Source organism: Pongo abelii, chromosome 4 (assembly GCF_028885655.2).
Source record: "Pongo abelii isolate AG06213 chromosome 4, NHGRI_mPonAbe1-v2.0_pri, whole genome shotgun sequence".
NCBI classification, from domain to species: domain Eukaryota; kingdom Metazoa; phylum Chordata; class Mammalia; order Primates; family Hominidae; genus Pongo; species Pongo abelii.
In genome coordinates this window covers 84,095,918-84,117,920 of record NC_071989.2, presented here as the reverse complement: position 1 = coordinate 84,117,920, position 22,003 = coordinate 84,095,918, and the positions used below count along the sequence as shown (strand labels likewise).

Below are 22,003 nucleotides of genomic sequence, written 5' to 3'. Positions count from 1 at the left end.
CAGATATTTTTGGTTCCAAGGCATATGCTCCTTTAACCACATCATGCTACCTCTCAGGAGAGATAACATCAGATGCTGGGGTGGGGAGAAGCACGGATATACCTCACGGAACATAATGTACGGTAGGCAGGGCTCAGAAGCTCCAATACTGTGTTTAGCTGAGCTGGGTAAAGGCACCAAGTTCCTGATGGTGAGAGGACCACGCATAGGAACACAGAGACCAGAAAGTACACTTGGACTTGGCTAAAGTGCAAAATACCAGTAGGGATGGAGCTGGAGGTAAGGTCAGAGCAACATGCTTAGAATGAGAAGTCTGTTCTTAATTCGGATGAGAACAAGGAACAATCAAACAGAATTATGAATAGGGCTACATTTTAGAACAGTTAATCTAGGAACAGTGTATGCCCAAGGCTAATGTTAACCCATACAATACTTTTGTGAGAATTAGACAAAAGAATCTCTCTGGGCAAACACAGCCCCAAGAGTAGAAGCCATGGTGAATAGGGAGAGACTTTGCATGAATTTGTCAAGGTGGCCATGCACAGCACACCTGTGCTATGAAGAACCTGCACTCTATGGGGAGAGGCCTTGGACAGAGCCATGTTTCTCAAACTTGATAATCTGCAAAACTGGGCTTCCAAGATCCCAAGTTAAGATGCTGACTTTGGAAGTAAAATGCCAAGGCTGTAGAAGATCATTGGGGGCCAATACAAGTGTCAATACAAGAACCCAAGTGGGCCCTTAAATCCCATGTCAGTACTGGGTCTTCCAGATCCAGAATGTATTTAAATTAAAAAAAAAAAAAAATCAAAACACATTTTAAAAGTTCTTCACACAGAACACTCGAACTGTGAGGCTCCATCTGTAGGTCCCAGCTGGAAACTACAGGTATAAATATGGTTTTCAAATAGAATGGGACCACTTCTTTAAGGGTATTTGTAAATGAAGAAGCAGGCATTTTTGATAATCAGAATGGGTGAGTCGGGGGCTAGTGTCATGTGGAGGACAGTTGCCAGGGATGCTAAATATGTGGAATAGTCTTGCCAGTTATCTCACCAAGATTCCCCATTAGCCTGTAAGCTTCATAAGGGATTGACTAGCTCTGTCTTCTACTCTAGCACTGAGAAAGTATGGCAAAGGCTGGTTAGGTAGGAATGATTAATGAATGGGGAGAGAAAAGAAGTAGGATGACCAATTTAGGGGTTACTACAGAAGCAAAAGTGAGAAGTCTAAGTGAGGGTGGTTGCAGGGAAACGGAAACATCTTGCAGAGGTATAAGGCACATAGACTGGCTACTGACAGCAGGCTCTTTAGAGCACAAGGGTGCCCAGCTGAGGGCAGAGGGAACCTCAAATTGAGCTTCAGGTTTCCAAGCTTACAGGAGAGAATGGTGCCATTAACAATTAACAGAAACAGTGGAGGTAGATATAAATTACCTTGGAAACACACTCTAAGGAGCCATATGAACCAGATGGCCAAATTTAAGTAGAACAAGAGAATTAGTTTCTCCAAAAAGACTAAAAACAAGGAAAACCCACCAACCTTCCATTACTTTTTGGCCATTCACTACATAGACAAGTGGTCAAATACCATTTGTTTAACCTAAGAAATCTCTGGTTTTTCCTTTGCAACTAACTGTACATGACCCAAGAGAATTAGCCAACCTGCCTATCAGAGCCGTTTCAAAATCAGTAGCTGAAAAGAGCTTTTATCAAGATCGGTGCAGACATCTCCCCCTGGTGGTTACAAGAAGCCAAGATTCACTCATTTTAACTGGGGCTTTTATCTCAGCAACTCTCTCATCTGGCTCCCGATTCTGGTCATTTGATTTTCTCTCTAGATCTGCTATAGTGTTTTATAATAATGCTATCAGTTGTACTATCTGGCAGCACACTTCAGAAACATGAAATTAAAGATAAATGGATGTTGTTACCCACTGCCATGACCCACTGTGGTCTCAGGATTTGGAGTTTGGGGCCCAACGGCCCAATTTTAGGTCCATGACCCGGATTCTGTTTCTGCATCAGTGACATAAAAGAATTGGACGGGATGATTATTAAAGCTGCTTCCAACTCTTCTACATTCTGCAGTTTCCAAAAGATGCCCAAGGAAAGGTATGTTTCCAATAGTTCCTTTATTTTCAGCCTATCAAATAATCTTTGCCAATGACAAAGTTATTTATTAATTGCCATAGGAAGATCACTTTCTGATTCTTCTTGTTCCCCAGAAGGAATACTGTAAACAAGGATACTAATTAGAAAGACTCTTAAAACAGACTAGTTTTGAAGAAACATGAGCATGGTATATGGATTTCTCCACCAAGAAGCAAATTCCTCACTTGTAAGATCTGCCAAACATGCATTTCTGCATTGAAAGAAGGTTTGGAAAATCTTCCTTACCGTTCCACATATGCCTTGTCCAGATTGTTTAAGCCTATTGCGGGGCTTCTGAGTTGATTCTGCACAGACACAAGATCGTTGCTTTCCAAGGCCTGGTTTAGTAAAGCAACAGCAGACAACATTTCCACAGCAATCAAAAGCTCCTCGTGGGCCAAGTAGTTCTGTTGGAAAACATATGGCAACATAAGCTCCCCACACAACACACCTCATGTGCGTGATGGTGGTTTACAATGCACATTTCAACAAATAACAAAAAGTCAAAGAACTTGATAGCTCAGCAGAAAGAGGAGTCGTGGCCACCTGCTTTCCACTGGCTTTAAGAACAGGTATATGGCTCCTGGGCTTTCCTTAGGTGATCATTTTTTGGGACTGGGTTGATTACAATGAAAAGTTACGATTCCACAAATATCTGCATTCCCATTGCTGATCCCTACTCCTAGCTATACTGGTTGCTTAAAGGCTCAGTCCAGCCATATAATTAAGCCAAGGACTAGATAACATTGTCACTGACTGAGAGTGCCAAGTAAGATTTTAGCACAGGTAACGATTTTCAGTTTGAATTAAGGGTGAAGGGAAGGTTGGGAGAATTTCACAGAAAAGTTATAATCTGAAGCACAAAGCAAGGTCTTCAAACCAAGACTATTGATTTAATTCGAAAAAAGTTAAAGTGACATTTTCATAAATTTTAAAATACACTACCAGGTCAAGATATTTGAAGAAATCTGAGGTGATCTTTTGGTAAAGCAAGTAAAGCTCTCCAGGTTTTTTTGTTTGGTTTCGTTCGCTTTATTTTTATTATTATTTTTTTTTGAGATGGAGTTTGGCTCTTGTTGCCCAGGCTGGGGTGCAATGGCACGTTCTAGGCTCAGTGCAGCCTCCGCCTCCCAGGTTCAAGCGATTCTCCTGCCTCAGCCTCCCAAAGTGCTGGGATTACAGGCATGAACCACCACACCTGGCCAGATCTCCAGGTTTATATGATTTAAAATCTGGATTTAGCTTATCCAAAAAAATACGTCTTAGATTTCAGAACACCCTTCCCCTTTAATATCTTCTTCCATTTAACCATTTTATATTATCTTGGCCCAACTTCAAAAGGAATTTTTTTTCATCATATTGAAGGGACATAAGGAGGAGGAGCATGAAAAAGAATCACTAAGGAAAAGCTGATACATATTTTACATTTAGGATATTACAGGTATTTAATATATAATGTAATGTTCATCTTAAAATGCATTATTATATCTTTCTGGATCTCCACAGAAGTCTTGCAGCAAACTGATTTCAGAATAAAAAGGGATAGTTTAATCTTTCAAAGCAAATGGGAAGAAGGGGTTACCATAGAGAGCATGTAAGTAAATTTTATTTAAATATATTACATTAAATACAAGTTTAACATACAAAGTATCAAATTATAAGAGCAGAATGGAATCATTTATAATTCACCTCCTCTATCTCTTTCAGTGACCTGTCCATGGATACCTAAATTGGTATACAGCAAAAAGGATAAGGAGAGAGGAAGAAGAAATGGGGCTGGACAGGCCACAGGTTAACTATGGCCAGTTGAGGATGAATGAGCATCCTCAAGCGTAAGTAGCCTTGAGCTTCAGAGCTAGAGAAGTGGAAGAAAATATTAATGAGAGAACCTAAATGAAATTAAGAAAATAAGCTATTTTTCTTTTATTACAAGTACTATATTTCTATTTAGGAAACATAGGGAGTCTTTTTAATTATTATTATTATTTTTGTAAAGATGAGGCCTATGTTGCCCAGGTTGGTCTTGAACTCCTGGCCTCAAGTGATCCTCCTGTCTCAGCCTCCCAAAGTGCTAAGATTACAGACAGGAGCTACCACACTTAGCCAATACAGAAGTCTTAGTAAGCAAGAATAAGAAAACAAATGCTACCACTCAAGCTCTTTTGTGTATATCCTTTTATGTGTTTTAAATTTGTATATGCATTTGCAGAGGTTTTGTCTTTATAACTGACTTCATTTTCTTATTGCAAAAAACAAGATAATGCTATATATCTTAATCTCATTTTTCCCACTTAATATTAGTATGGATATCTTTCCCAGTCATTATTCTTTACATTATCATTTTTACTGGTTGCACATATTTCTCACATGTACAAGCACCATAAATGTTATTAATTTATAGGCAATCTGTTATTAATTAAACAGTCATTTGTTTCCTGGTTTTCAGTATTCTAAACAATGCTGTGAAACATCTCTGTGGCCAAAGCTATTTGGTTCATATCCTTTAGGCTTATTTTCTAGAATGTAACTGTCAGCATCATGGGCTTTTGATCTGTATTACTAAGACCACCCTGTGGAAAAGCTGTATAACTTATACTCCCAGCAGCTGTGTAGGAGATGTCTGTGCCCCATATCTATCCCTACGCTGGGTTAAATCTTTCTAATCTTTACCAATCTAATTTTAAATCATAAGTGTACTGTGTTTTAATTTATATATTTTTTACTTCTGATTGAGTTTAAACTTTTTTTTTTGTTTGTCGTTTGTGTATTTCTTGTTTTATGAATTGCCTGCTCATGTTTTTGGCCTCTCTTTGTTGCGTGTGGATAAGTGCTGATTGTGACTTTAAAGATCCAATGACTGTCCTATGTTTTTCCTTAGAACTTTAATTTGTTAAATTATTTTTTATATTTAATATTTTATGTTGAAAATTTATTTTGATATATGTGTAGTGAGTTAATGTTTTCTTAACAAAGCTTAAACGCTTGCAAGGATATCATTTATTAAATAGTTGTTTCCCCACATTCTTGAAATACGAGCCTTGTCATATGCTGAATTCTTGGTTCTGCTTTCAGTAGTTTTCATTTTGTTTCATGGTTTGGCTTACAAGAGTGTTAGTAAACATGTTCTTAATTACTGTAACCTTGTATGAAATTATTGTTGAATGCTGTTGTCATATTAAGAAGCACAAATTTACAAAAATCAAAGCCATGGTGCTAATGGTCTTTTTTGCAGTTTCTAAAATTGCAGATTGAGCTTATTTTCTACATAAGAAACGTTATATATTGTAAAAAAAAATACCACATCATTATAGCTAAAAATTATCCAAGGTGTCTTCAAATATCACACAGAAAATAAGAACAACCTATTTTCACAGGTATATGTATAGACCACTGCCGGAATTTCCTAACTATGCTCTTAGATTCTTTATGTAGACTAAAAGCAAGAATTAACAAGGAAAAAGGCCATGGAATTGGTACAGGTGGGCCAGTGAGACCAGGACTGGTACAAATTAGAGATCCTCGATCCCTATTCCCCTTTCCTAACTAGGCTTCCCTAGTGCGCCATGGCACGCAGGGTTACCATCCCCACAGCTGGGGTCTCCTCTGACTTACCATGGCGTTCTGTTTCTGGAGGTTGAAAAGTTCGTTCTGATACATGGCAGCAGCAAAGGGATAAACAGCAGGCAGCTGGGCCTCTGGTTTCTTCAGTGCAAGCAGCGTATTCTCGGGGTCACCTTCCGGAATGACAGCATTGATATGGTCCACTGCAGCCTGCCCTGAGGGTGGGGGTTCATGTTTTGTCAGAATGGTTGCTCTTTCCACTGCGGTCTCACCAAACCAGCCCTTCTTCCCAAGGATTTGAACCTAAGCAGTTACTTTTCATGAACTCTGAAAAGCTGCAGGCAGAGGGTAGGTAAGGCTTTGAAAATGTTATCTCAGTAATTCAAACTAATCCAATCCTTGGAGTTAGTGCCTACAAGAACCTTAGCATTGATGGAGCTTAGGGTATGAGATCATTCCTGAGTAGCATGACTTCCTTCCAGAATCCTTCCTCATAGGACCAACTCTGGTCTCACGTCTTCCCTGAAGCCTTCAGATTGCTCCAGTCCTTAAGGATTTCTCATCATGTGAACACCATAGTTATTTAAAGCTGGGCCATGTAGTTCCAGCAGGCATGTTCCCTGTGCTCCTTGTGCATTAGTACTGCCTCCCCAAGGAGACTTCAAGCGACAAGAAGACCAGAAGCAAGCCTTGCCCTACTGTTATATCTTCCTAACACATAAGCACTGCGGTAAGCCTACAGCAAGCACTCGGACACATTGCTGCAACATCTGAGACAACCGTAAACTCTGTGATATGGTTTGGCTCTGTGTCCCCACCCAAATCTTACGTTGAATTATAATCCCCAATGTTGGAGGAGGGATCTGGTGGAAGATGATTGTAACATGGGGGCGGATTTCCCCCTGGATGATAGTGAGTTCTCACGAGATATGGTTAAGTGTGTAACGCTTCCCCCTTCTCTCTCTTCCTCCTGCTTTGGGGATGTGAAGATGTGCCTGGCTCCCCCATCGCCTTCTGCCATGATTGTAAGTTTCCTGAGGCCTCCCCCAGACATGCAGAACTGTGAGTCAATTAAGCCTCTTTTCTTCATAAATTACCCAGTCTCAAGCAGTTCTTTATAGCAATGTGAGAATGGACTAATACACTCTGTGATCTCTCAACCAGTTGTAAGGTGCAGATTATAAAGACCTGAATTTTGGTGACCAAACTGAGATGCTTGGAACAGTAGATTCAACATAGTTTTCAGAGAACAAAAATGAAATTGCTGAGTAAATGGGAGAATGAATGATGAACTCTGCCACCAGGAAAGAGCAAATCAGACAGAGATTGCAGAGTTTTGCCTTATAGAGAAGGCATCTGGGTAGCAGAAGTAACACACACCCATAAATTTTTAGAGCCTTTCAAGGGTTAGCCTGTCTGCCTAATTCGTGACTAGACTGCAGCTAAGATTCTTCTAACCCTTTTTGACAAGATGACAATTTATCTTCTCTAAATACATTCACGAGGACCTTCCCTCAATATTTTTACTATGAGATATAATTCAATAACAGGAAATACTTATGATTAATGGAATCCTTCAAGTCATCCCCCAGAAAACTCACACTTAACCTAAAGGACCCTGAGAACCTTAGCATTTCTATCTTTAAAATTAATGTGACAAACCAAAAAACTTCAGAAAGGAAGGCTAGTGGTTGTTTGTGGTATTTGCTGTTCTGCTAAAGTTACTCCAAGGCCTTTCAGCTGTATCTCGGATTACTCTAGGTAGGATCTTGCTTTACCTTTGATAAATTTATTATATGGGCTTGTACAGCTGAATTTCAAACATCAGAAAATCATGTCTTTAAAACACTGTTTTTCTCTCTCTCTCTTTTTTTGAGACAGTCTTGCTCTGTTGCCAAGGCTGGAGTGCAGTGGTGCAATCTTGGCTTACTGCAGTCTCGACCTCCTGGGCTCTGGAGATCCTCCGACCTCAGCCTCTAGAGTATCTGGGGCTACAGTTGTGTGCCACCATGCCCGGCTAATTTTTAAACTTTTTTTGTAAAGACTGAGTCTCTCTTTGTTGCCCAGGCTGGTCTTGAACTCCTGGCCTGAAGTCATCCTCCCACCTCAGCCTCCCAAAGTGCTAGATTACAGGCATGAGCCACTGCACCTAGCCTGAAAAACACTATTAAATAAACAATTTCTTCTAAAAAATAAGGTAAGATCAACCATTCTTTTACACTCTGCATTTAACAAAATGTCCAGGTAGGGCATGGTAGCTTTTGTCTGTAATCCTAGCATTTTGGGAGGCTGAGGTAGGAGGATCACTTGAGCCCAAGAGTTCAACACCAGACTGGGCAATAGAATAAGACCCTGTCCAAAAAAAAAAAAAAAAAAAGGGAGCAAAGAAATGCAAAATGTCCAGCTCTGATCTTAACAGAAAATATCATGCAATGAATGGAATGCATTTGCTGAACCGAAAGGTAAATGGTTATAATGTGAACAAAGCTGAGGCCTCTAACAACAGATCTGTTGACATTACCACCAACATTGTCACTGATGCTATTACTATGGTTGCTATGAATGTGGATGCCTTAACATTTTGATATAATAACCTACATGGTTGGGGAAAAGCTTGTCAAAGTAATGATTGTTACTTTTTTTTTTTTAATTTTTTTGAGATGGAGTCTCACAATATCGTCCAGGCTGGAGTGTAGTGGCGCGATCTCAGCTCACTGCATCCTCCGCCTCCCAGATTCAAGCGATTCTCCTGTCTCAGCCTCCCAAGTAGCTGGGATTACAGGTGCCTGCCACCACGCCTGGCTAATTTTTTGTACTTTTAGTAGAGACGGGGTTTCACTATATTAGCCAGGGTGGTCTTGAACGCTTGACCTCATGATCCACCCATTTCAGCCTCCCAAAGTGCTGGGATTACAGGTGTGAGTCACTGCACCCAGCTGATTCTTACATATTTTAAAGTGTACAATTGTCTCATTGTCATGTCATCAAAATGAGGGTTTTTTTCCTAACGTTACTTTCAGTTCTACTGGACTATAAATTTTAAGATGGGGAGAGATAAAAGACTTCAGAATAATCATGTTCTACACATTTAAAGCCATCAAACCTTGCCTTTGTATTTTCAGCCAGTTTTACCATTAGTGCAAAACATCCAATGCGTTTTACTTAAAAATGGAAAAAAAAAGTATAGCCAATTTGGCATTAAATTTGCGGTCAGGAAATTATGGCACTGAGTAAAGAACTAAAACATTTATATAAAGCATTTTATTTAACATGAAAAAGAAAACTGTTTTCATGGTTATAAATATTTCAAAAATAAAGGATGGTTAAAGGCTATGGAGCCATTTCCTCTCTAGTCTTATGGGCCTCAGATGTCTCACTGGCAACATTAATTTCCTCCTGTAATTCATTTCTGTCAAGCATCATGAAATTCTCAGCTTTCACATAGAGCAAAAAGACAAACTTTAAATTGTACTTCATGTATCATCAGTAACATGTTCAAGATTTCACAAGAATAAAAGAACAGGCACATGCACCCTGAAATGTTAAGGTGTTACCTTAAAAAAAAAAGGCAATTGAGAGTTTTCAGCCCAGTTGTGTGTATGTGAGGCATATTCTCAAACACATTCAGTTGTTAACTCCTAGACATTTACATTAACCCTCTGGGGCTTTCCTTAATTACTGTTTGAGCCCCTTAGGATATTTCTCTCTAGCAATTTAGGAGCAGATTTCTTAGTAACACCGTGGGTGTACACTTCTTTGCAAGAGTTACAAGCAAGAAAGAATATTCAAAACTCAACCAGGATGTTAAAAGGAAGGCAAGGTTTAGGACTGTTGTAATTAGTGGATACTCCAAATTTTAATTTGGCAGGGAGTTCACATGCTTTATTAAGCAGGCTAAATGGCCTTTCATGTATTAGTTTTTTGGGTATATATGGATTATTTAGATTGACCAGGGAATAAACATCAAATGAAATTTCTTACTGACTCTTCTGATGTTCAAGTAAAAATAGGTTTTGCCAGAGGGGAGAAAAGACTAATAAAAAAAATTGATGTATCTCAACCTGCATATGCTTATTTTAATTACCTGAGTCTGCTGTTCTTTACAATCACACACCTGAGCCAGGTACTAAGAGGAACTCATCTGCTTGACTCCACAGAGGCTCAGAGGTGTGGGACTCGAAGCTGCCATCATGAGATTTCATCTGGCCTGTCCATAGTCCCATTCACTGGCACCAAAGTTACACAAGTATAAGAAAAATCTTACAAACTACAGACTAATGGCTGGGAAGTCACAGAGAGCAGTGGTGTCAATAGTACCTTTTACAATTCTAATAGAACATCATTGCATAATCATGGGCAAGCAACTACAATCTGTAAGTTATAATCTTTTACTAAATGACCTTCAGTATTAGCCCCAAAAGTGACAGAATTAAAATGTGGAATGTAATGAAACAGGAAGGTAGAATCAAACTAGCTTCAGGATACTTTGTGTGGACTGAGATCACCAAAAAAAGCCCAGTGGGAAACTGCCAAATGCTGCACCATAATTAAGAGCAACACTGACACTGAGTAGATTTTTCATTGTATAAGGCAGTTTTCCAAGTATACAAATTGAGTGTTGTGTTAGGATTCTGGCAAGGAAAGTCTGTATCTTATGCAAATATCAATTTCCTTCATACGATCCATTACTTACTGTTGACTTTATTAATATTGCCTTGGATTTCTGCTTGTGTCAGCAGTTCTTCATAAGCATCTCTTTCTTCTTCTGAAATACAGCTATTCTGCAAAACAAAGTCTTCACTGATTTCTGAGGTTAAATAAAATATTTCCAAAACTCGAAACTCAAATGGAAAAATGTGAAGAGTGATAAAAACCATTCCCTAATTATTTAAATTCATTGCAAGCATTTGTGGAGTGCCTGCTCTGTGCAGGGGACTAGGGGAGAATGCTGGCAAAGACTACAAAGATGAATGACAGACCCGGTGACTCTTTGAAAACGGCTAATTTTAAAATGTGGAAAACATTAGTTTGGACCACTTGGTATTGCCATTTTTGTAGATCAAAAACAGTTGAATAGTGCCAATTTCATTTGATTTGATCTAATAAAATCAAGAACACAAATAATAAATATACCTAGAAGAACAGAATAGGTTCTATAAGAGAAGTACTATAAGCATTTTTTAAGAAAGTATTCGTACTTAGTTGGGAAGAAAATTTTTCAAAGAGATCATAAACAATGAGGGCTTCGAGCAACAGAATAATGTCAAGAATAGGAAACAGACAGCAGGATTTGGTTACACAGATGGAAAGCTTAGCACATTAGGCTACAGCTTGGATTGTGTGTCCATGGTGAGCCAAAAAGATGAGGGGGTCAGCTGAAGGCTAAGCTAAGATTTGGTGTTTAATTCAGTAGGTAATAGAGAATCGGGGCATGTTTCTGGTGGGTTAACACAAGATTTGTAGTTAAAGATGAATTTTGTAACATCTAGCTCTAAGAAGGATTGGCTTAGAGAGTAACAGGAGGCAGAGAGACCCACAAGGAAGGTGCTTGATACAAGAGTCATGCGATGAGGTCAGAAGGGGCAGGACGGAGGCAAGACTGGTGAGACTAGAAGGTTGGCGACAGATTCAACTCCAACAAGAGTAGGCAGCAGAATCTAGCAATGGATGGGACACAGGGGCATAAAAAGAGTTCTGAGACAAAGCTGGCCATCATTCTGAATCAGGGAAGTCAGCAAGGGGAACTCTTCTGATATAATGGAGTACAAAGCCAGAGGGACACAGACGAAGTTATCTGGAGGAGGAGGAGAGAGGCCAATTTGGGACGGGCTGGCATAAAGCTGATGGCTGATTTCTTCAACAAGTGGATGAGCTCAATGGAAGAAGAACAGAGAAGGGATTCAATGTCAGACCTTGAAGAATCCCCATACTGAGAGGGAGAAGGAAGAGGAGAAAGAGGCACAGAGGAGAACCGTGGCAGCAAGGACGCACATAAGCTAGTGGAGCAGAGAATCTCAAGGTAGGAGGCCAATCCTGACAGATGCTGGTGGAAGCCACTAGTCGAGAAAACGCCAAAACCTAAAGTGGTTACTTTCAGTCATGGAGCTGAAACTGACATGGCAAGAGCTTAATGAGAGACAAGCTGGTGAGGAAGTAGAAGCTCTCAGTGTAGACAAATTTTTCAACAATGGACTAGACAGAAAGGTGGTTACAAATGGAGTTAGGATTAGGAGCAGGCTGTCTTGTACAGAAGGGACATCCTCAAATATAAAGGATTGACTATTGGGAAAATATGAAGACTGTAGATTCAAAAACATCCTCTCTGAACTTCACCACACTGAATTATTAACCTCTACTGCCAAATGTAAAAGTAACTTGGCTAATGTAAGGTCTGTTGATGATGTCTAACAAAGGATGATCATGAGTTGCTACTTCTACACTTCCTGGGGACATTAGTAAGTTTGCAACATGACTTTTAATTCTGTCAATATATAACATTCATCACAAAATTCCCTTTTTAAAAACTGAGAGAGGGTCTCACTCTGTTGCCCAGGCTGGAGTGCAGTGGCAGGGTCACAGCTCACTGCAGGCTCAACCTCCCAGGCTCAAGTGATTCTCTTACCTCAGCCTCCTGAGTAGTTGGGACTACAGGCTTGCACCACCAAGCCCAGCTAATTTTTTATTTTTATTTTTATTTTCTTAGAGACAGGGTCTCACTATAGTGTGCAGGCTCGTCTTGGACTCCTGGACTCAAAGGACCCTCCCGCTGCGGCCTCCCAAAGTGCAGGGATTATAGGCATGAGCCACCATGCCTGGCCAATAAAATTCCTTTTTATGCCTTATATAGGGATATAATCTAATTGCCTTACCTAGTGTATAGTCCTCTTGTATACTACATTTCATTCAAATCAATTGTCTACGGCTATAGAGAACATAGCCAATTGATTTAAAAGTATTGCTTTTAACATTAAGGCTTTTCAAACTAGTAACTCATAAGCACATTCATTACTGTTTTTATTACTCAGAATCTAAGTACCTTCAGTCTTGCATTTTCCTCTTTTTTCTTTTTGGCATCCCAGAGTTCTTTCTGATATTCTGGTGCAAGGTTGTCATCCACTAAAGTTAAAACTGCATTTGGGTTTCTTAGTGTTACAACGGTTTGCTCTGCTATTCCTTTTTCAACTGCTTCATTAATGGCTATAACTGCAGCATGTACTAAAAAGTAAAGAGAGAGAGAGAAAAAGATTTTTATCAGCAAAAGACAACATGGACAGTTGCATTGACCCTGTGTAAACTCAAGCAGTTTTACTTTCTTTCTTGGCTTCCAGTAAATATGTCAAAAAGAGAACTGAGACATATTATGGAGCACCTGACAACCTCTCCACATGGCTGTCTTTGGTCCTGATCTCAACATCTATTAAGTAATTCTGACTCACTTATACATCACTGAATGGCTAAAATGAACCAAGCCCTATGTCAACCACAGGAGTTAGAAGGTAAGTCAATCCTTGCTCTCTGGTCAAGGTGACATGGGTAATTTTAAAGTAACATGTTAGTTCCAAGAGATACTTGCAATTTAGCCTGCAATACTAAAAGACCTGTAACAATGAACTCTACCACTAAAATCTACAGACACAGAAAGTAGAGAACTATGGACAATGAAGGTATTTCTAGAACCTCAATTCATGTTGTACAAGTAGAAGTCTGAAGACCAAAATCAATTACTTGGTTATATTCTGACATCCTCAAATTAATCATCTATAAAACAAATAATAAAAACTTTTAGGGTGCTTAAAGTATCTTCTAAATATTCTATTTCGACTAATCAAAATCCATAGGTAAAGTACAGGTAAGTCTCACATCAATGGCAAATTTGGATTTTAAATGGACTTACATGCAGCTTCATCCACGGACAGTTCATTGGCCAGAATACCACCTATTTTGCTGAAAGATGGCATCTGTATTCCATATTTCTCAAGTTCTTTTCTCATATTACTGATTTCCTCCTCTAACAAAGAACAAAATAATAATAATCATTATCAGAGAAAGCTACAGACAGAGATGGACGCAGGAATGAGTACAATCATATCAAGAAATGTCTTCATCAGGAAGCGGGGTTGTTTGTAAACAAGAGCCTTAGGAAGAACCCAGCCCAAGTTTCTCATTTCACAAACATGGGGAAGGAGAACTCAGTCAAGAACAAACAAGATAGGTCTGTTTTCTCTTCTCATCAATATACAGGAATAAGGGAAATCAATAATATCAAAATGGGGAAAAAAGGTATTGGTACTTTTTTTTTTTTTTTTTTTTTTGAGGCAGAGTCTCGCTCTGTTGTCCAGGCTGGAGTGCAGTGGCACGATCTCAGCTCACTGCAAGCTCCGCCTCCTGGGTTCACACCATTCTCCTGCCTCAGCCTCCCAAGTAGTTGGGACTACAGCAGCCCCCCACCACGCCCGGCTAATTTTTTGTATTTTTTAGTAGAGACAGGGTTTCACTGTGTTAGTCAGGATGGTGTCGATCTCCTGACCTTGTGATCCACCCGCCTCGGCCTCCCAAAGTGCTGGGATTACAGGCATGAGCCACCACGTCCGGCCAGGTATACTTTTTATAACTAGATTGTAAAAAATTACAAAGATAAAGAGTAGTACCTGTGAAGTCTACTTTGCCCAACAAATCCTGGATCTGGGGTGCTATTCCTAGTTTGAACAGATATAAACTGAAAGAAAAAAACACAAAATTATCAGAAATTTTATCATCATAAGTCTTAATGTTATAAATTACATAATTCTTAATAGTTTTTTCAGTTGAAAAGACCTAAGAGATATCTAGTCTATTCATTTTGTAAATGAGGAAACTGAGTCTCTGGGTAACAGAGTCCTTGGTGAGGCCAGGATCAGAATTCCAATCTGTGTCCCAAAGACTGGTCTTCTACTGTAATCCACTTCTATAGCACTTCTACAGAGCCAGGTGACTCTGCATCATCCATTTGTATGGAGAACAAGAAACACAGCTAACACAAAACAGCAGGTAACAAATGCCATAAACATTTCTTTGAATATTCCTCACATAATTCTTATTTTATTGAAGGTACAGCATGAATTATATTTTGCTTTTTAATATTCCTCCAAGTACCACATACCCCTTGAGGAAATATTTGTTTTACATTTTCTAAACCAATAAATAGAGTGGCAAGACTATCAGTGGGTGAGGTAATGTTAAACTATGATGTGTGTATATTACCCAAGTGGAAGATGGAGAATAAATTGGATGTATTTAAAAACAAATCCATAAGGTAGTAATGATGGCATCCATTAACCTACCCATAACCTGAGAAAAGAACTTGAGAGCTGGCATCTAAATTCTATAAAAAACATATGTGCTTTCCCCACTTTTATCACTGAGTCATAGTTTCACGTAATAGTATATATGAGAAAGTGAACTGAATGATTTTTATGGCTTGAAATACTTCAAAATTATCACTTCAGATGTTGATGTGAGATGGAGCTCCATAGTTTATAGAACATAGAATTTCATTAAATGCATTAAGAAAGTTCAAGATCAAGCTTTTTTAATGGTACTAAAACAAACTCTTAAAATGTATGATTAGTCATTTAATGTAAGTAGCTTGCATTAAAACTGACAATAATTTTTCTGATTTTTTTTTTTGGTTGAGACAGAGTCTTGCCCTGTCGCCCAGGCTGGAGTGCAATGGCGTGATCTCGACCCACTGCAACCTCCACCTTCTGAGTTCAAGCGATTCTCCTGCCTCAGCTTCCCAAGTAGCTGGGTTTACAGGTGCTCACCACCAAGCCCGGCTACTTTTTGTATTTTTTTTTAGTAGAGATGGGGTTTCACCGTGTTGGCTAGGCTGGTCTCGAACTCCTGACCACCCACCTCTGCCACCCAAAGTGCTGGAATTATAGGCATGAGCCATCGTGCCTGGCCAATTTTCTGGTAATTTTTATGAAGAGCAATTATATAGAAAAGTAATACATGATCAAAGTAAAAAATTAGTGACTTACAGTTTAAAAAATTACATAGATAATCACCACTCAGTTACACACTAAATATTTTGGTATATATGTTCTTTTAAAGTTGTTTCTGGACATACCTATTTTATAAACGTATATATTATTCTAGAATATGAATGTACTATAATTCTCTTAAGCAACTGCTGAGCATTTAGATTGTTATTAATTAATAACTATGGCAAATAATGCTTAATAAACCTACTTACATATAGACACAGACACACCTTTGTGCATATTTCTTATTTGTTACAATAAAGCCATGAAAACAAAATTGCCAGCTTGATAGGGTACACACAATAAAAGTTTTCAATGTTTATTGTCCAAATGTGATCTTAAAAACAGATTATGCTCATTTATTCTTTATGAGTAAAGGGTTAAAAAACACCCTTTTTCCTTTCATATGAGAATTTGACCTTTGGTTAACTTTCTAGCTCTGTTCTCTTAGGAACCTGTACTGTCAAACAGTGTTATAAGCATCATTGCTTAGGAAAAAATAACCCAATTGATAAATTGTATCTTCAGAGAAGAAACCATAAATACCTAATAGGTACCATTATCTTTGGGCCTTCCTGGGTTCAATGACTCTTATAACTGGTATGTTCTTTGCAGAGAACTGGGAAGCTATGCAGCACAGCTGTTACTATAGATATTGGCTCCTGGGGGCACGAGGCTTACAAGCCAGGAAGGCTCAAACCCACTTCTTAGCAGCAAAGTTGTATCTTGGGGTACCAAGAATGGTGGCTTCCAGATGGCTGTATGGACAACTAAGTGGAGTGTCACGCAGGCTCCCACTGAAGAGCAAACATCTGCCAGCATGCTGGCTATCCCGGCTACCTCTCTTCTGAGCAACAGGTGCCAGATGTGGCTTATGACAGGTGGGTCAATCTGAATATTTAGCTAAACCTAAGAACTCCCTGATGGGCATGGCCCACTAGACCACAAATACATCTGAATGCCATTTTATTTGTCCCCTTATCACCACAGGATATTATCAATAAAGTCTTTCAAGGGACTAGCAACTGATAGCAACAAGATGTTATTTAAATTTGCATTTCCTTATGGTGGTTGGGAGGGTAAATATTTTTTCATACATGCATTGGCCATTCATATGTCTTCCAGGAAATGCCTATTAATGAATGTTTGAATTTTAAAGAATTTTTAGGGGAAGAATTTGCCTCTTATTTTCCTGCTTTTCCTTTAAAACCATAGCAAAGGACAAAGAACATTTTTTTTTTACCATATGTGTAACATTAGTTTTAATACTAAATTTCAATGTGATATTTATATCTTATCCACAGAGGAAAAACTTTTACATTAGACTTTGAACATTCTTCAAAGTGAAATAGCCATTATGTATTCATAATCCCAAACTAGCAAGAGAGGATACATTCCTTAGTTAAAGTTCTAGGTCTTTAGACATTATCATGGATATAAAACTGTTTACTTTACACAGCCTCTGAAGAATTTACTACCAAAGGTTCATGCCAACAAGTCATTATAATTAAAGCTAGATCATTAAGATACTATGCTGACATTTTCAAAACCATAATATTTTATGAACCAATTCTCAACTCATTATTACATGGGGAAAAAAATTCCAGTTAAAAGGGTGCTCATATTACTTGGAACAATGAAATGTCAACCTCTTCACTTGCTCCTTTCTAGTAATGGGAATGACAAAATTAAACAGAATTTAACAGGCAAGATAAACAGCAAAAGAATTTGGGGGTGAATGGAGATCAAGCCATCATTTAAGAAATGAGAATACATAGCCGGGGGCGGTGGCTCATGACTGTAATCCCAGCACTTTGGGAGGCCGAGGCAGGCAGATCACCTGAGGTTGAGAGCTCAAGACCAGCCTGACCAACATGGAGAAACCCTGTCTCTACTAAAAATACAAAATTAGCTGGGTGTGGTGGCACATGCCTGTAACCCCAGCTACTCGGGAGGCTGAGGCAGGAGAATCGCTTGAACCCAGGAGGTGGAGGTTTGCGGTGAGCCGAATTTGCACCATTGCACTCCAGCCTGGGCAACAAGAGTGAAACTCCACCTCAAAAAAAAAAGAAAAAGAAATGAGAATAGATGAATAATCAAAAATGTATAATTGTATCACTTCAATTTCTTTCATACTACCTGATTTGCACTTTCCTCCTCTTTTTACAAATTCAAAAATATACCTAATTTACAAAGAAAACTATCAGAAAAGTGAAATTTAGAAAATGTTACAGTAAAATGTAAGCAGACATCCATAAAATGTCTTCAAGCAACAAATTTTATACTTATTTCAAGTACTTAATATGCTGCATCTTTAATATATATTACCTATACTAATATCCTGCTGAAGTTTTAATATACTTTTACATTTTTCTATCAAAGCCTAAACTAATTGGTATCTATTATGCTTATATGCTTCCACCTCTAACTTTCCCACCTATGGAATGTTGAGATAATTTAGAATTTTAGATTCATGCTTTCTTTTTTTATTATATCCACCAATAATTTAGATATCTATAAATTTTATTAACTGTTTTTCTGATTTTATCTATACCAAATTTTCCTTCTTAGAGTTTTATCTTTGGTTCTTCTGTGTATAAATGTAAGTGCTCAATAAATATTTGTTGAACATAAATTGAATGAATCATCAATTGCACATATTTTAATATTTTCATTTGTTCCTTGGGTCTTGGTTCTGTTTGGTGAATCTAATGCTTCCTTCAGTGGCAGTTTCCTTCAAATGTCTGACATCTTCTGATCTGGGACTCATCTTGGTGTTTGAGACTTGCTGTTTGTTGGTCGGTCATTCACTGCGGATCTGCATGTCAGGAGCCAGCATTAAGAAGCTGTACAGAGCAATGGAATGGATGCCAGGAGGGAACCAGTGTCTTTCCTTCTCAGACTGGGGACTCTCTGTCCCTTCTTGAGGTCATTAGCTGTCTCGGATACCGGCATGCTATCCTGCTATCAGCATCTACACTTGCTGCTTTAGGGAAGGGCCATACAGTTCTGCTGGTCCTAGGCTGACAATTGCTCACTTTGAGGCTCTTCTTTTCCTTGCTGTCCCCTTTGCTTGGAGCAAAACTCACAACAGCTCCTACCTCTGCTGCATCCCCCAGCGTTTTGTGGGCTGTGATCTTCTCCCAGTTTGTTTCTCAGTCAATCAAATTCTGTCTGTTTACTTCATGTTAGGGGTTGTTCAAATTTCTGGTTAGTAGATGGCATTTTTATCGCAAATGTATTTTTTAAAAGTTATTACTGTAGTTAATTTCATGTCAGTTTTGGAAAAGGGATAAGACAGCTGTGCTCAATGATCTTGATGCAACTGTTTTCACATTATGCTCTCTTTATCCATTCATTCATTTAATTACTATTTATAGAACAGCTCCTATATAAAAATATTTTTCTCGGCTGGGCACAGTGGCCCACGTCTGTAATCCCAGCACTTTGGGAGGCCAAGGCAGGCCGATCATTTGAGGTCAGGAGTTTGAGACCAGCCTGGTCGACATGGTGAAATCCCATCTCTACTAAAAATACAAAAATTATCTGGGCACGGTGGCACACGCCTGTAATCCCAGCTACTAGGGAGGCTGAGGCAGGAGAATTGCTTGAACCAGGGAGACAGAGGTTGCAGTGAGCCACGACTGTGGCACTGTACTCCAGCCTGGATGACAGAGTAAGACTCCATCTCAAAAAACACAACAAGGCCAGGCGCGGTGGCTCACAGCTGTAATCCCAGCACTTTGGGAGGCTGAGGCAGGCAGATCATGAGGTCAGGAGATCGAGACCATCCTGGCTAACCTGGTGAAACCCCGTCTCTACTAAAAATACAAAAAATTAGCCGGGCGTGGTGGCAGGTGCCTGTAGTCCCAGCTACTCAGGAGGCTGAGACAGGAGAATGGCGTGAACCCAGGAGGCAGAGTTTGCAGTGAGCCGAGATGGCGCCACTGCACTCCAGCCTGGGCGACAGAGCAAGACTCCGTCTCAAAAAAACAAAAAATTTTCTCTACCATGCTATCCCTAAATTAAGGTACTTAGGCTACCACAAAATATAGGTTTGATGATAACATGAATTAAAATGTTTATACTAAACTGTTAATTTTCCCCTTTGATGATAAAGAAGTTAGATAGCTATTTCCAATTACACTTTTTATTTCTCCATTGTACAATGTAATATTAATATAAATCTTACAATAAACAAACATCCTGGCTTAAGTAAAAGTTACCACAAGGTGGTGCTGAGAAGTTAGCTTTCTGAACATGGAAGAATCTGCTTTTAAATTTAAGTCTGATATTTTCTTAAGCTAATATTGATCAGGTAAATATCTCATTTGCATATATCAAAAATATCATTTACTAAAAAATTAAAATATATTGTATAGTTTCTGTTTGGCCTCAATTTTCAACTTTTTTTTTTTTTTTTTTTTTTAATCATTGATGTTGAGGTTTAAACTGTTAGCTTTGGAAAGATCACTTTTCATGGTGTGGGCGTTTTACACCTAATCTCTGTGTGGGAAGTGCTTCCCAGCCGATTACTCAAACGGGCAAATGTTTATCAAGAAACTGTGTTTACCCAGTATTCCCATGCTGAAAAGAAACAGCAATAGCAAACTGCCTTCCCAAGCATTTACATTCAAATGAGGCTGCTCATTACCTGAAGTATATAGGAAATCAAGTCTTCATCTAAAAAACAAAAAAGCCCATTGAATAGAAAAAATGCCAATCTCATGTAGCTCTTCAACAGTTAATTTATTAAGCGCCATTTGGTACCTAACAGTCAAGTCAAAGGGCTGAGAGCATTCCAAAGGAAGTTGTGGAATTAATGTCACCTTTGCTTCTCATGCCTAAGAGAGCACTTTTTGTGAGGTAGCAAGCCTCCTACCACACCAAAAGCTACAGCACACCTGTGCAGCTGAGTGAGGCCAGCAACGGAGGGGTTGCCCAGAGGTAGCTACCGACTCATTGACCCATGTGCTCCTACTTGTACAAATAATATCACTTAAAGTCCAGGAAGCAATAAAGAAAGTTTTAAAAAATACCATTTAGTGTATATCATGAAAGTAGTATATAGTAGTAGTAGTTGTTGTTATCTACTGAACCAAATTTTTCCATCTTAGTCACATACATCACTGCCAATTATCACATGGCATTAGTTTTTTCTACCACTTTCAAGATAAAACTAGTGGTATTAGTTTTTTCTACTACTTTCAGGATATACACTAAAAGGTACTATCATAATGAAATGCAAACTTAAAAAGCAGGAGCTAAATTTATTTCAGCTTTCTTGGATCACATTATGTGTAGCTCATTTTGTACCATAACATGTGGAATGAATGTTTGTATATCAAAGCCTCATGGTAGAGCAGAAAGACCACAGGACTAGAATCCAGAAGCACTGAATCCTGGCCCCAAAACTGGTAAAACCTCAATGTGTGACTTAGAGCAAGTCACGTAACCCAAGCTTTCAGTTCCCTTATCTATGAAATGAATGACTTAGACTACAATAACTTCCCAAGGCCCTTCCCCTTCTCAAGTTCCATGATTCTTCATTTAAAACATGTTAACTATAATAGCTGAGAGGCCTGTGCTGAAGTTCAAGTCTGATACCGGTGTTCTTTCAATTTTCTTAGAAGTAGAGAAATAATTGACTTCTTTTGAAGCCATTGGCTGGCTGAATTCATAATAGCACAGGTTCAGTTCTCACACATCCTGGTTTTTACTAACTGTGTGACCTTCAGCAGCCTCTCTGTGCCTCAACTGCCTTGGTAATAAAATGGGAGTGATAATAGTGACCACTGCACAGATATGTTATGAAGATAAAATGAGATTATGCCAGTACAGTATTTTGTGCAGTGCCAGGCACATAGTTAAAAGCTCCATTTGTGTTAGCCTTTGTTCTTACTATTCTTTGCTAAATAAATATGTCCTTTGTATACAAACACTTATTGATAACCTATCAAAGTGGTTTTCTTACTTTTTCCAATGCCAAGAATCTCTATTTCACCACACAGACTCCATGTTTGAAACAGTTCTATTTACTGAACCAAATTTATCCATCTTAGTCACATATATCACTGCCAATATCATATCAAAATCCAGGGTTCTATACCTAATTTTCAGCCCCAAACCAAAGGAATCCTGAGGTAGCCTTATCATAGAGAAATTAGTTCAATTAAACCTCCTAAAGAGTTAAATATACAAACTCCAGAGACTTTAACTTGGACTCAATAGCACGTAAGCTGTATGAAGTAACAAGATGTGGTT

The 22,003-nt window shown here is 38.7% G+C and overlaps 1 protein-coding gene across 2 annotated transcripts in view; it reads right to left on the bottom strand.

The window, feature by feature from the left end:
- The window catches only part of IQGAP2 (IQ motif containing GTPase activating protein 2), a 305,467-nt gene that overhangs the window by 107,923 nt on the left and 175,541 nt on the right, over nucleotides 1-22,003 (bottom strand). For both annotated transcript variants that reach the window (XM_002815661.5, XM_054555643.2), the window contains exons 6-11: nucleotides 14,363-14,430; nucleotides 13,609-13,722; nucleotides 12,751-12,929; nucleotides 10,408-10,495; nucleotides 5,766-5,929; nucleotides 2,400-2,560 (exon numbers count right to left, since the gene is read on the bottom strand). In XM_002815661.5, the coding sequence (XP_002815707.1) occupies nucleotides 2,400-2,560; nucleotides 5,766-5,929; nucleotides 10,408-10,495; nucleotides 12,751-12,929; nucleotides 13,609-13,722; nucleotides 14,363-14,430 (774 nt within the window). The remainder of the gene's footprint in view (nucleotides 1-2,399; nucleotides 2,561-5,765; nucleotides 5,930-10,407; nucleotides 10,496-12,750; nucleotides 12,930-13,608; nucleotides 13,723-14,362; nucleotides 14,431-22,003) is intronic.